A 15125-nucleotide genomic window follows, 5' to 3' on the forward strand; every position below is an offset into this window, starting at 1 on the left:
TAGGGAGAGGGAAAAGGGAAAGAGAGAGAATCTCAACCAGGCTCCACTCCCAGTGGGGAGCCTGACATGGGGCTCAACCTCAGGACCCTGAGATCATGACCTGAGCCAAAATCAAAAGTCGGACACTTCACTCACTGAGCCACCCAGACGCCCCTAGCATTTTCTCACTCAGTGTTATGTTGTGAGATTCACCCATGACGTTTGTAAAGGAGCTGGTTTCTTCTCCCTGCCCTGCAGAAACCGTAACTGTGTCGTAGCTGATCATTCTAGTGGGGCTATTATAAATAGTGCCTCCGAACATTCTTGTCCATGACTTTCGATGAACATAGATACGCATTTATGCCTTTCAAACATTAGGACATCACATGAAAAGTTCCAGATACAGTTTTTCTTAAAAAACCAAAAAACAACCTAGAAGATCTGACAACACTGGGTTCACATTTCCTCATAGCAACACTTGTCTGGAACTGAGGCCTTTGTCTGGCGGGGGGAGGGCATGGTTTCTTCACCATGTGACCCTTTCACTCCCTATTATAGACCTAGACCTTCTTATTTGGTAGCCTATTTTTTTTTTTTTTTGATTCAGTAATCTCTTAGGACACTTCCCCAGATAACTGCAAAGCTTATTTCCTCACTTCCTTCAAGTCTCTGGTCACATGTGACCTTATCAGCAAGGACTTCCCTGACCACCCACGCTGTGAAAAACGGCAACTTCCCCTGCAGTATGCTTTCTAGTTTTCTTTACCCTGTTTTATTTTCCTCCATTTTACGTATCTGACTTACCTTTTTTGCTCTCCAAGCTAGAATGGAAGCTGAGTGAGAGCAGGGAATCCTTCTTATCTCTTTGTCGCTGCTGTTTTGTTTTTGTTTTTTTTAAAGATTTTATTTATTTATGTGACAGACAGCCAGCGAGAGAGAGAACACAGCAGGGGAGTGGGAGAGGAGGAAGCAGGCTCCCAGCGGAGGAGCCTGATGTGGGACTCGATCCCACAACGCCGGGATCATGCCCTGAGCCAAAGGCAGACCCTTAACGACTGCACTACCCAGGCGCCCCTGTCGCTGCTGTTTGTAAAGGCCCTAGAACAGTGCCCGACTTGTAGTAGAAGCTGAGTATTTGCTATATGAATACTGTACCAAGCATTGTCCTAAGCACTTTACACGTTAACCCACTTGATCCTCACAACAATCCTACGTGGTGGGTAACATTATTTTACAATGAAGAAACATATTTATATTTTACTCTAAACAATAGATACATTTGAATCATTGTAACTCATCAGATTTATTAAACAGAGTCTTTAAACTACTAGAGAAACTTAATACCTAAAAAGGGGCCCTTCCATGAATCATTATATAATAATGGTGCTTTATTTGACAACATGTTTAGTTACTACTTAAGTTAAAATTTTCAGTTGTGGGACTGGGCCTTGATCAGGCTGCAGTTCAGGATTGCGGAGATCTGGAGCAGTGGTAGCTGGTAAGATTTTGTGATCTGTCCTGGGCAGCAAGTCCTGTTCCCCATCTCTCCTGACTTCCCAGGAGGGAGTACTGGAGGGAGGGAAAGTGCATTTACTGGATGAAGGATTTTAGAACCCAGATCATCTGTCCCTCATGGGAAGGACTGACTTATCACTTTGTTTTTTGGACTTTTTTTTTTACTTTTTTTTTTTTTTTTAAGTAATCTCTAAGCCCAATATGGGGCTCAAACTCACAACCCCGAGACTGAGTTGCACACTCTACTGGCTGAGTCAACCAGGTGCCCCTGATTTATCGATTTATTAATGGCCCTGTTTGAAATGATGCTGGTGTCAGGGTCCTTGCTTAGAACTCCTTCATTTTTTTTTTCTTTTTAAGATTTTATTTATTTGTCAGAGAGAAAGAGAGAGCGCACAAGCAGGGGGAGTGGCAGGCAGGGGGAGAAGCACTGTACAGCCTTTGCTAACTGAGCAAAAAGCTAATACTCCCTTGCTCCAGGAACTATGGGAACTACTTCACTACAGAAGTGCTGAGTGCGCCCTGCCATTGACTGAGACACTCTGGTTAGCCTTCCTGGGCAAATTGGACTCAACTTCTCATATACTTGCCTTGTTTAAGTTCTCTATAGTTCCCACCCAAGGACCAGGGAAGGATTTATCTGTACAACATTGTCATAAATAATTCAGATGCACATTCGTTGGTTTAATTATTCTTTCTTGGCACAAACTTAAAATTGAACCAGCCTTTCCAGGGGCTCCCCAGATGCATATCCCCTTGGCATTATCTCCAGAAATCTTGTTTGCCCTCCATTTTTCTCTCTGTCTGATTGTCTTAGATTGAAGCCATAAGCTGTTCCCTAGCACACTGCTACTTAGACTTTTAGATCCCATATATCAATAAAAGAGAAAAAAAAAAGTTTTAAGAACCAACATGGGGTTCCCGACATTATATTTTATCGAATAAGGATTTTTAGAAAAATGGCCAACTCTTATTGGCGTCATTTGAAAAGAAAGGGCATTTTTACATCAAAAAGATAGGAGATAAATAATCTCCGAATAAAGAACAGTTCTTTACATTGAATACATTTAGCTTTATGAAAAGCTCATTACATTATCATTACCTTTCTTACTTCCTGGAGGACGGGTGAAAATTTCTACTCTGACCTCTAGATTCTGAGTCGAATCTTCAAGTCTCCTTTACTGCTAGCCCTTCCTTGATGCTGTTCTTCTCTGCCCTCGAGCTCTCTAACAGCTGCCTTTGGATTTGCACAGCTGTGAATTACTAGTGTCCGAAGGCCAGCTGGCCCAGCTGCAGCTCTTTTCTTCCTTTAGCCTTGTTCTCACATTGCTCTTTTTATGCTTCCATTCAAACCGTCATAAAACACACCTGCACATTACAAAGCCAATCATCCACCTACCTTGGGATTTCCACAGTGCCTTTCTTTTTACATTCAATTAAGCTAGTTAAGTCTCATTTAACTTTTTTTTTAAGTTTATTTTTTTAGTAATCTCTACACCCAATGTGGTGCTTGAACTCATGATCAGGAGATCAAGGGTCACATGCTCTTCTGACTGAGCCAGCCAGATACTCCTGCACATTTAGCTTTTTAACACATATGTTGGCCCCACCAGATTTTCATTAATAAAATGGGGACTGACAGTACCAGGGAGAATTTTGAAAATGAATGAAGTAACAAATTAATTTAACAAGTATTTACTTAGCTCGGGAATATAAAGATCAATAATAAAAAGCAGTCCTAGACTTACTGGAGAAGCAATATGTAAGCCCAAGCCTTGGTTCTCTTAACCTGGGGTCCATGGGATAGATGGGCTTGGGGAAGGGGCTGCTCAATGAGATTGTTGGCAAAAATTCGGGTGCATGTACCTTTTTCTAAGGACAAAATTCATCACTCTCATTAGATTTTCAACTCAATCCAAAACTTCCAAAAGAAAAATAAATATTGACGTAAACAGAGAGTTTTAATACACCAAAATGTTACAATAAGGAAATATGACTAATATTATGGTTGAACAAAGAGTAGAGCACCTTTCTGCTTGGGGGAAGAAAGAAGGCATCCCTTGATGAGGGTCTCAAAGACAGGAGCTGGGTGGGCAAGATGACAAGGGCATTTGAAGCAGAAAGAACTGCATGTTCAGAGTCCTGGGTTCCAGAAAAAACATGTATTTGGGAAAAAGTTCAGTGTGCCTGGGGCATAAGTACATGGCGAGAAATACACAGGGCCAGAGAGTGGCAAACTTTGTATGTTGTGTAGACCACAGAGAAACAGCAGAAATCTTTAAAAAAGGGTTTTACACTGTCAGTTGTGTGAAGGATGTAAACATTTCTTTATTCCTGCCTTACTCAGGCGGTGACTTGGGCTGTGAGGTCTGCTATTTCTGAAGGCTGGAAAGTTTGAGAACCAGAGCTCAAGGACCCAGCCCCAGCCTATGGCACAATTCTGAAGAGTATGTAAAATCTGTCCTCTTTGCTACTTCTTTTTCTCTCTCTTCTCCCCACTCATTTCATGTATCTGGAAGGACTACTTTGGTTTCTACCTTCCAGAAGTTTAAAACAATGGAACCAGAAGGGACCTTAGAATTTATTTTGGTTAAAAAAAATAAAAAAAAAAAAAGATGGGGCACCTGGGTGGCTCAGTCATTAAGCGTCTGCCTTCAGCTCAGGGCGTGATCCCAGGGTCCTGGAATCGAGCCCCACTTCGGGCTCCCTGCTCCTCTGGGAGCCTGCTTCTTCCTCTCCCACTCCCCCTGTTTGTGTTCCCTCACTCACTGGCTGTCTCTCTCTCTGTCAAATAAATAAATAAAATCTTAAAAAAAAACACAACTTATTTTGGGCCAATGTCCTTATTTTACAGCCTTGGAAATAGATTCTAAGTGAGGGAATGATTTATCCTCCTTGTCTCCCCTTCTATCTCTCTGGTTCTCTGTGGGGCCTTTTGTTCTTCTCCCTCTTCTGAGGAAATTGTATGGATTCCTTTCACTTCCACTAATACCTCTCCACCACAGATTCCAAGATTTGTATTCCCAGCTATGTTTTTCTCTGTGTCCCCCACCCTTTGTTTACAGAACATTTCTATCAGATGCTTTATGTTCTCCCAAAACGCAGCATGTCCAAAGATCAATTTATGATCTTTCTCCACTCCCACAAATCTCCCCACATTAAAAAATGCCACCTCATCCACCCAGTTGCTTAAATCAAATCAGGTTTCATCCTTGATAACTCCTTCTCCTTTAGTGCCCTTCTCCCAGTCTACTCCATCACCAAGACCTCTCGTTTTACCTCCTAAAATGGCCATTTTGTCCATTTCTAACTGTCTTCACTGCCACTATGTTAGACCATTACCTTTTGCCTGGACTTACTACAATCTTCTTCTAACTCCTAACCTACTCTCTTCTCCCTAGGCCTATTTCCCACACTGCAACCAGAAGGAACTTCTTAAGACCTAAACCTGAGAATTCTATACTCCTATTAACTCTTAGATGATCATCATTTGCGGCCGACAACTGAAGTCCCTGTTTTTCTTCTTTCTCCAGTCTCATCTGCTGCCACCCTTTCTCTCATTATGTGCCAGTCACGCTGGCCTTCTTTCCGTTCCTTGTCAGTGCCAAGCTCCTTCCCACATAGGGCCTTTGCACATATTGTTCCCACACTTCCCTTCCCTCCTTGTCTGGTTAATTTCTGGTCATCATTCAGGTTTTAGCTGAAGCTTATGACCTCAGGGAAAACTTCCTTGGCCCCCTGCCTAGACTAGATCTGTCGGTGCTTTCTTCTTACACTTTGCACAACTGCAATTGAATAACTAGTTGTTTACTGTCATTTTCCCTGGCTGGTCTATAAGCTTCAGGAGTAAGTGAATTATTTTATTTTATTTTATTTTATTTTATTTTATTTTATTTTATTTGCCAGAGAGAGCACAAGCAGGGTGAGCAGGAGAGGGAGAAGCAGGCTCCCCATGGAGCTGGGAGCCCTACATGGGGCTCAATCCCAGGAGCCTGGGATCATGACCTGAGCCGAAAGCAGACGCTTCACCGACTGAGACACCCAGGTGCCCCAGTAAGTGAACTCTTAAGACTTTCTCTCTAGCACATTGCCTGGCCCTCAACAAATACTTGTTAACAGAGGTATTGAGTGCTTTAATCCACCCAGTGGCAGAGCGGAAGCTAGGACCCAAGCCCATTTCCAGTACAGTACTCTTTTCTCAAACCATGAGGGGTCTATCCCCATAAGATGATACCCTACACTCCAGACTTCCTCACCCTTTTCCCAGTGATTAAATTATTGGTCTTCTGTGTTCTCTTCAGGGGCCTGTTACAGCCAATCTGGAGAACCAATACAGGTTTAGAGATTACCCTTGCTTCAAGGATATTTGCATTTTAACTCCTAGAACTCCTGGAGGACAGAAAGTAACCCCATAGGAGCTACAGTATTCCCCTTTTATCCACGCGGCATATGTCCCAAGATCTCCCAGTGGACACCTGAAACTGCGGATAGTACTGAACCCTATATATACTGTTTTTTTTTTTCTCTGTATACATACCTATGATAAAGTTTAATTCAGAAATTAGGCACAAGAGATTAACAATAACAAAACAATTATAACAATATACTGTAATACAAGTTACGTGAAGGTGGTCTCTCACAAATATCTTATTGTAGCTTTCTGTGCTCGCGGTCATGGCGGTGGCAGCAGGCACGCCCTGGACACGAAGTAGGACGCCAGCAAGTCTGTGGACCTGCACCTGTTGCAGAAATGCTCTGCCAGCTACTGCATCATTGGCGCTAAGGACCACATGTCCATCCAGATGAACATGGCTGAGGTTAACAAGGTGACAGGCGGTTTCAAACGGCCAGTTTATTATTCTTATTTTTTTAAAGATTTTTTATTTATTATTTATGTGACACAGAGACAGCCCGCGAGAGAGGGAACACAGCAGGGGAGTGGGAGAGGAAGAAGCAGGCTCCCAGTGGAGGAGCCCGATGTGGGACTCGATCCCGGAACGACGGGATCACGCCCTGAGCCGAAGGCAGACGCCTAACGACTGCGCTACCCAGGCGCCCCCAGTTTATTATTTTTTAAAAAGATTTTATTTACTTGAGAGAGAGAGAGAGAACACGAAGTGGAGTGGAGCAGAGGGAGAGGGAGAAGCAGACTCCCCACTGAGCAGGGAGCCTGATGCAGGGCTCGATCCCAGGACCCTGAGATCATGAGCTGAGCCAAAGGCAGACACTTAACCTACTGAGCCACCCAGGCACCCCCCAAACGGCCAGTTTAAAACCTATGCCACCTGTGGGGCCATTCGCGGGTTAGGTGAGTCAGATGACTCCATCCTCTGACTGACCAAGGTTAATGGCATCATTTCAAAGAACTTCTGACAGGAGAGGATTATGGATGTGGGGTATTTGTCATAAATAAATAGCAACCCCCCCAATTATTGTAATATACTCACCCTTCTTGTGATGTGAGATGATAAAATGCCTATGTGATGAGATGATGTGAGGTGAACGATGTAGGCATTGTAACCTAGCATTAGGCTACTGTTGATCTTCTGACCACATGTCAGAAGAATCATCTGATCTGGACCACAGTTGACCGTGTGTAACTGAAACCATGGAAAGTGAAACCTCAAATAAGGTGCAACTACTGTAAGAAAAATTTCAGGCACTAGAAATGCCATTGGAAGGAGGGAATTTTCACCATTATCCCGTAATCGGATTATAGGAAAGGAACCTGCAATGTACCAGACTTGCTCCTGTGTTGTTTTTTTAAACTTTTTCTTTACAACAAACCTGTTAGGTAGATATTATTTTCCTTTTATCAAATGAGGGAATCTCTGAAAGGTCTAGAAATTTACCTAATGTTACAAATCTGGTGGTGAGGCCAGTATTTAGTCCCTCCCCTTCCCAGGACATGATACTTGGTCAATCCTCTTTTCATCGTATCATGCTACTTTCAAGAGTAAATGTAGGCAACTGCTTACAGTTTATACAAAAATTTGGGCTATGGGGTTAACTGGCTGAGTATCTTTAAAAAAAAAAAAGGATTACTAGGTTTCTTTCATTCCCTTGCTGGGATCTATGCTCTGAGACTTGACATTTTACTGTCTCTACCAGAAGTCCTGGTAGACTTGGTGCCTGACTTTATTCTTTCCAACCATAAATGATTATGGGCAGAGAAAATGCTTTGAGAACTTTGAGCAAAATTATAAAAAATCCAAGATGCTGTGTTATCATTTATTTTACTACTGAGTCCACCAAAGCCTCCTGTTTCCAGAGAATGGATGGTATCAGGTTGACTCTTAATAGTGCATTATTTATCTGTTTACCACTTTTACTACTATTTTCAGTAATAAAAGCTATTAGGAGATGGGCTGTCCTAGGATCAAATATCCCTGCATGAGTTTGGGTTTGCTGATTAAAAATGCTTTTACCCATATTATGGATCTCCTCTGGATTTTGATTCCTGAATACAGGATTTCTCTTGGGGGTGGAGGGAGAGTACTATGTTTCTCTTAGTGTCAGATACACATGACTGTTTAATAGCTTTGTGACCTTGGGCACATTTCTTAACCTCTCTGTTTCCCCAGTTGTCAAACAGAGAAACTGAAGATTATTTGGAAGATGCTGCTAGCTTTGAAATGTTTGAAAGCACCTATCAACAAAACCTAACCCACAGCAGGTATTCAAATAGAGTAAATTTCTCTCCTTCCCCAGATAAGGACATTCTCTCTTGAAGTCCATAGGTTTATAGATTCTTGGGACTTGTTGAAAGTACACGGAACATCTTGTGTAGATGTGTGAGTTGTGTTTTTCTTGGAAATAAAGGCCACGGTTTAACAGATTGTCGAGGTGGCCAACGACTTCCCTAAAAAAAGAGCTGTAGATTGTCCTTCCTGCAATGTCAAAATCTCTTTTGCAGGGTACATTTTTTGTGGATGTTTTTGTTCTCTGAGCACTCTTTTTGCAGTTCAGCAGAGGAGGATAACCAGGTCCCTGGTGGTAGTGGTGGTGGTGTGTATTTCTCAGGGAAGGGTCCCCATGAAGTTTCCCTGGGGGCTGTGACCCCTGTCAGGGTCCCCCCCCCCAGATGGGGGTGGGGTGCCATTTGCAGCCGGGAGGCAGGTTTATTTTGAGGTCTCTCGCCCTCCGGGGGTCGGGGGTCGTTTCTTCATTGAGAAACCGGCTTTTGTGCGTTTTCTCAAGCTAAAGCTACTCTCTCCAGGTGTTAGTCAAAACCTCGTGGTGCGACCCTGGCCGCCCCACCTTCCCATAGGCCCCAATCCTGAGGCGGTGGGGGCGGGGAGGCCGCACTCGCCGCTTCCGCTCCTCCAGCCCACCAGAGGGCACTGCGGCCTCATCCCTTCCTTCCCGGAGTGCTTCGCGCCGGGCCCCTTCCGCGTGGGGTAGTGAATGTGAGAGTCAGCGTCGCGCCGCGCGCGCCGTCCGCCTCTGCCGCTCGGCGCCCTTATTCCGGCTGCGAGGGGCGGGCGCGCGCGTAAAGGCATAGAGACGGGCGTTGAGCTCTCGGGCTAGAGCGTCGCTGAGTCGGAGCCGGAGCCTGAGCCGCGCGCTGTGTCTCCGCTGCGTCCGCCGAGGCCCCCGAGTGTCAGGGACAAAAGCCGCCGCCGCGCCGCCTGCTCCCGCCGCCAGGGCTCATCCGCCGCCGCCGCCGCCCTGACGAGAGTCCACCGCTGTCGCTACCCGCGAGGATCCGAGAGCCATGTCGGCCAGCAGCCTCTTGGAGCAGGTACAGGCCCGGCCCGCATGCCTCGGCCATTGTGTGAGGCGAGAGGGAGCCCGACTAGGCCCGGGCCCGCCGCCCCCGGTCGGGCCGAGCCGAGGCGGTGCCTCTCGCGGGCCCGGTTTCGGGCCTCTCAGGCCGGCCGCGCCCAGCGCCTCGCCCTCAGCCCGCTCTCCCCGCTTCTCCCCGGGTGTCGGAACCCACCGGCCGCGCCGCGTTCCCTCTTCTCAGCGGGCCTCGTTTTCTTCCTTGTTTCCTTCCCCTTCCTTGAAGCCCTGGTCCCCTCGCGTTGTTTCTGGCGCGTCCCCCGCTTTTTCTCGGCGGGCCCCGCCGGCCTGCGCTTTTCCCCGCCTCCCATTTTCAGCCTCCCCCTCACCATCATTCCTGACGCCTCCCCTCAGGCCTGCTCCTTTATTCCCTTCTCTGGGCCCGGCCTTAATTTGTCTTTCCTTTTCCGTTTCTTCCTCGGACGACTTGCTGCTCGGCGACGTTTTCTTCTCCCGCAGAGACCGAAAGGTCAAGGAAACAAAGGTGAGCCCAGCTCCGCCGGTGGCCCTGGGCCGGGAGGGGGACGCAGAATAGTGGGGGCGGGGTCTCCGGGAAGCGCCCCAGGGAGAGGACCTTTCGGAAGCCGCTTAGTTCGCAGGTGCCTCGTACTTAAGTATTTGACCCTTTCGGTGCGTTCTTGCAGCTGGCGAACAGCTTTTCAGTGAACAAGGAGTAATTCATCAAGGGTGGGGGTGGATTCGGTTTTGAAATGTCCCAGGTCCTTAGTTTCCTGTAGGTCTTAGAAGGCCTTTGTTTTTCATCCTCGTGGATCACACTCTGGAAGTACTCACATGTGATGGGGGAGGGGAAGCGGGAGGGAATTGAAATGTAGAGGAGCCAATAAAATGACCTTTTTAGATCAACTTGCTCCGGGTGGAGGGAGACATTTTCATTGACGAATTTGCTCAGCATTCACTCTTTTTTTTATCCGTTTTTCTGAACTTCAAACTTATTTGCTCTGTTTAATAATAAGATTTTTCTCTGGTTAGAATATATTTGCTTAATTTGGGAGGTAGATTGTACGATTGAGACACTCCTAATTTATTTGAATTTTTTCCCATCAGTACAAAATGGATCTGTACATCAAAAGGATGGATTGAATGATGATGATTTTGAACCTTACTTGAGTCCACAGGCAAGGCCCGTGAGTAGTTAACCATTTACATGCCTGATCAAACGGTGTAATATACCATGTTTTTTCTCTGCCCTATCAGTGAATCTCATTTTCAGGGGGTGACTTTCTTAATAACGGTCCATGTGTTGTAAAGGAGGTGCTACAAATGTTATAGACTGTTAAGATTCCCATCTTTGTTGACAGCATATTCTGAGATTAGAAGTGATAGCATTTTATAGTTTAGTAACAGCACCTGTTAGTAATTTTCCGTACCAAGAATGTAACAGTGCAAAACTGAAGAATACTTTCTAGTTTAAGTATTTTGACTTTTTATTCCCCTAAACTTTTTCTTTTAGGAAAACTGGATGTATATGTGTTGGGGGAAAAAACTAATAAAAAGTCACCTGAATTTTATTCAGTGCTGCAGAACTGGAATCTTCCTTTTCATCTGGTCACTAGTTAGTGGGTTGTTAGGTTATCCTAACTTTTGGATTTAAGTGTTCCTTTTTTCAAGTTGAGATGTATCTACATCTGTAGAGACCAGCCTTGTACACTTCTCTACACATCTGTAGAGACAACTTTGTGGGAGCTATAGGATTTATAAAATGGAGTTAAAGGAAGATAAAATACTGTTTAGCACAAATGAAGATCAAGAATGTTTGAGGTTTTTGCCATGTAACCTGTTTTTCTAATTTCTTCTAGGTCTATATGGGTTCATGTATTAACATCTGTGCATGTAGAAACTACTTTGATTTGTCAGTTCTTTTGTATTAATATTCTGGGCCCCAAAGATACAACTCACAAGGTTGTAGCTAATAAATATAAGCCCACAGATTAATCAACCAAAAGGAAAACTTACAGTAACTCACCTAAGATACCCTAAAAAATGAAAAAGCTTATGAGACATTGATATAAATTCTGAACAGATGGCATATGATAAATAGTTTTGAAAACTTGACATATTGGTGCATGCCCATAATTTGGACCTAATTCTTACATAAAACTTTTATATCCCTCATGTAAAATTTTCTCCATTGAGAGTGTAGAAACCACTTAAGTGATTGGGAAAAGTTTTTAGAGAAGTCAACCAGTTAATCAGGAAAAGTAGGAAGGAAGTAGAGGAATGAACTATTAATAGGTTCTTGCTATTGAAGTAGTTTGCTTACATAATCATTATAACAGGGAGAGTGGGAGCATATGGAAACATAATTCTAGGTAGTTCTTGTGAAACATTGTGTAATTCAGATTTTTGAGCTCAGGGGCATGTGGGAACCTGCCAGTTCAGGTGTGGGCATTCAGCTATATTATGGCATAACCTGTGATATTAAGTGCATGTTTTTTATTTCTCAAGTAAGCTAAAGCTTCAGTGTCTTTAAAAAAATTAGGGGCGGGGAGGAGGGGAGTAGAAATCGTGGTTGAATAGACAGATAACTTGAGAATCTTTGTCTTTTGTAGTTTATCAAGAGTAATTAATATATTTTTTAACCATTACTCATCGCCTTATGTTGGAATAATCCTTCAGGCTTATTCCATTGATTATAGACTGAATTTCTTATTCATAAGGGCTTTGAGTCTGTTAAAATTTTAACACTATCTTCGAGAAATAGACTTAAACTTGAGGGTATGTGTGAAAAGACTTAGGGTTTTGTTTTGTGTTTTTTTTTTTTGGTAAGGAAAATTTTGGCAGAGAAAAAGCACCATTTTATCAAACCACATTAGTTGAAACATTTAATTTTCAAGAGCTGTGTTTGGCTAGGGAGAAGTACTGTTGGCTTTGGTAATACAAACTTAAGGCCTGACATACTCATGGTCATCCCAAGTTTCTTAAGAACAAAATTCTTTATTCACTAGTTAATGGATTCTTACGTACCAGAGCTATTATTTTAATTCTAGTGTAGTTAATATAGTGTTATATTAGTTTCAGGAGTGCAATATAGTGATTCAACAATTTCATATATTACGCAGTGTTCATCAAGATAAGTGTACTCTTGTACCAGAGCTATTTTGAAGTTAGGGTAAAGTACTCTATTTTGAGTTGAGCTGTATCCATACCTATACAGACCAATTTTTTTTATATCTTCAGTGTCTCACTTCAGGGACTATTTTCTGTGAGTTATAGCATTTATAACAAAGTTAAAATACTGTTCACAAACTTAGGTCAAGAATGATTGTGGTTTTTGCAATGCAGTCTGTATTCTGATGTGTTGACTGGTTGAGCCTAAGTTTATATTTTTGGTTATTCCTTAGAACACTTCTTAAAGATACAGACTTTACAATGTTTTAGAACTTCTCCTACTTTTAGTGGAAAAGTCAGGTGTGCATTTGAACTTCGAGCCATTAATTTTATAGGTGAAGTAGAACAGGTAGCAACATTTTTCAAGTTTTAAACTCTGGAAGCTATTGTGCATTTCCTTACCAGGTTATAATTAAGTAGTGGAATCTATTGATGTCCCCAAATGGTTGGCCAAGAGGCTAACGATGTAAACTAGGTGTAATGAATCTTGGTTTATGGTTGAGGAATGGCTGCACAGATTTTTGGGATAGAACTTGAAATTTCCAGTTCTTTTTGTGTTGTTGTTTTATCTGTTACAGTATGGTTTTGATAGGAAACTCTTAAGAATACTCCTCTGATCTGTCAAAATTTGCAGTCCTTAAATCCAGAAAGAACTGGTTTTAATAAACGCATCATCTCAACACTTCTATAGAGCAAGACTTAATACTGTTGGTGAGATGCTGGGTTTTCCCTTTTCTGAATTATAGTGCTAAAGTTAAGGCCTATATGTATGTCCTAAACTGTATAGTGCTAAAGTTAAGGCCTAAACTTTATGTCAATTTAACTTGAAATGTTTAAACATTTCAGTTATGAGACCAAAATCTCTTACAGTGTAAGAATTCCAGCAAGTTTATGGGAAGAGACTACCTGAAATGGTCACTTGCTTTTTTAGTTGAATTTGAATTGGGCAAATAGTTGGGAGAGGAAATGCCCTGATTGTTGTTTTATTAATTTTTGTGTTTAGTTTTGATTTGCCTTCTTTTTTCCTTTCCACAGAATAATGCATATACTGCCATGTCAGATTCCTATTTACCCAGTTACTACAGTCCCTCCATTGGTTTCTCCTATTCTTTGGGTGAAGCCGCTTGGTCTACTGGGGGTGATACAGCCATGCCCTATCTAACTTCTTATGGACAGCTGAGCAACGGAGAGCCTCACTTCCTACCAGATGCAATGTTTGGACAACCAGGAGCCCTAGGTAGCACTCCATTTCTTGGTCAGCATGGTTTTAATTTCTTTCCCAGTGGGATTGACTTCTCAGCTTGGGGAAATAACAGTTCTCAGGGACAGTCTACTCAGAGCTCTGGATATAGTAGCAATTATGCTTATGCACCTAGCTCCTTAGGTGGAGCCATGATTGATGGACAGTCAGCTTTTGCCAGTGAGACCCTCAATAAGGCTCCTGGCATGAATACTATAGACCAAGGGATGGCAGCACTGAAGTTGGGTAGCACGGAAGTTGCAAGCAATGTTCCAAAAGTTGTGGGTTCTGCAGTTGGTAGTGGGTCCATTACTGGTAACATCGTGGCTTCCAGTAGTTTGCCTCCAGCTACCATTGCTCCTCCAAAACCAGCATCTTGGGCTGATATTGCTAGCAAGCCTGCGAAACAGCAACCTAAGTTGAAGACCAAGAATGGCATTGCAGGGTCAAGTCTTCCACCACCCCCAATAAAGCATAACATGGATATTGGAACTTGGGATAATAAGGGTCCTGTGGCAAAAGCCCCCTCACAGGCTTTGGTTCAGAATATAGGTCAGCAGCCAACCCAGGGGTCTCCCCAGCCTGTAGGTCAGCAGGCTAACAACAGCCCACCAGTGGCTCAGGCATCAGTGGGGCAACAGACACAGCCATTGCCCCCACCTCCACCACAGCCTGCTCAGCTCTCAGTCCAGCAACAGGCAACTCAGCCAACCCGCTGGGTAGCACCTCGGAACCGTGGCAGTGGGTTCGGTCATAATGGGGTGGATGGTAATGGAGTAGGACAGTCTCAGGCTGGATCCGGATCTACTCCTTCAGAACCTCACCCAGTGTTGGAGAAGCTGCGGTCCATTAATAACTATAACCCCAAGGATTTTGACTGGAATCTGAAACATGGCCGGGTTTTCATCATTAAGAGCTACTCTGAGGACGATATCCACCGTTCTATTAAGTATAATATCTGGTGCAGCACAGAGCATGGTAACAAGAGACTGGATGCTGCTTATCGCTCCATGAACGGGAAAGGCCCCGTTTACTTACTTTTCAGTGTCAACGGCAGTGGACACTTCTGTGGCGTTGCAGAAATGAAATCTGCTGTGGACTACAACACATGTGCAGGTGTGTGGTCCCAGGACAAATGGAAGGGTCGTTTTGATGTCAGGTGGATTTTTGTGAAGGACGTTCCCAATAGCCAACTGCGACACATTCGCCTAGAGAACAACGAGAATAAACCAGTGACCAACTCCAGGGACACTCAGGAAGTGCCTCTGGAAAAGGCTAAGCAGGTGTTGAAAATCATAGCCAGCTACAAGCACACCACTTCGATTTTTGATGACTTCTCACACTATGAGAAACGCCAAGAGGAAGAAGAAAGTGTTAAAAAGGTAACCAGTTTACCATTCTTAAGACTTTTAGGGAAGGAGAAGGAACTAGAGAGAACAGGAGAGGTATTCTTCTGAATGGTTAATAAAAGCTCTGT

The 15125-nt window shown here is 43.7% G+C and overlaps 1 protein-coding gene across 1 annotated transcript in view; it reads left to right on the top strand.

The window, feature by feature from the left end:
• Nucleotides 1-8883: 8883 nt before the first annotated feature.
• YTHDF2 (YTH N6-methyladenosine RNA binding protein 2) overlaps nt 8884-15125 on the top strand; it is a 31189-nt gene continuing 24947 nt past the window's right edge. The window contains exons 1-4 of the mRNA XM_034647895.1: nt 8884-9238; nt 9739-9763; nt 10345-10424; nt 13444-15030. Coding sequence (XP_034503786.1) covers nt 9212-9238; nt 9739-9763; nt 10345-10424; nt 13444-15030 — 1719 coding nt within the window. The 5' untranslated portion in view covers nt 8884-9211. The remainder of the gene's footprint in view (nt 9239-9738; nt 9764-10344; nt 10425-13443; nt 15031-15125) is intronic.

The sequence above is a fragment of the Ailuropoda melanoleuca genome, chromosome 2 (genome assembly GCF_002007445.2).
Source record: "Ailuropoda melanoleuca isolate Jingjing chromosome 2, ASM200744v2, whole genome shotgun sequence".
NCBI classification, from domain to species: Eukaryota; Metazoa; Chordata; class Mammalia; order Carnivora; family Ursidae; genus Ailuropoda; species Ailuropoda melanoleuca.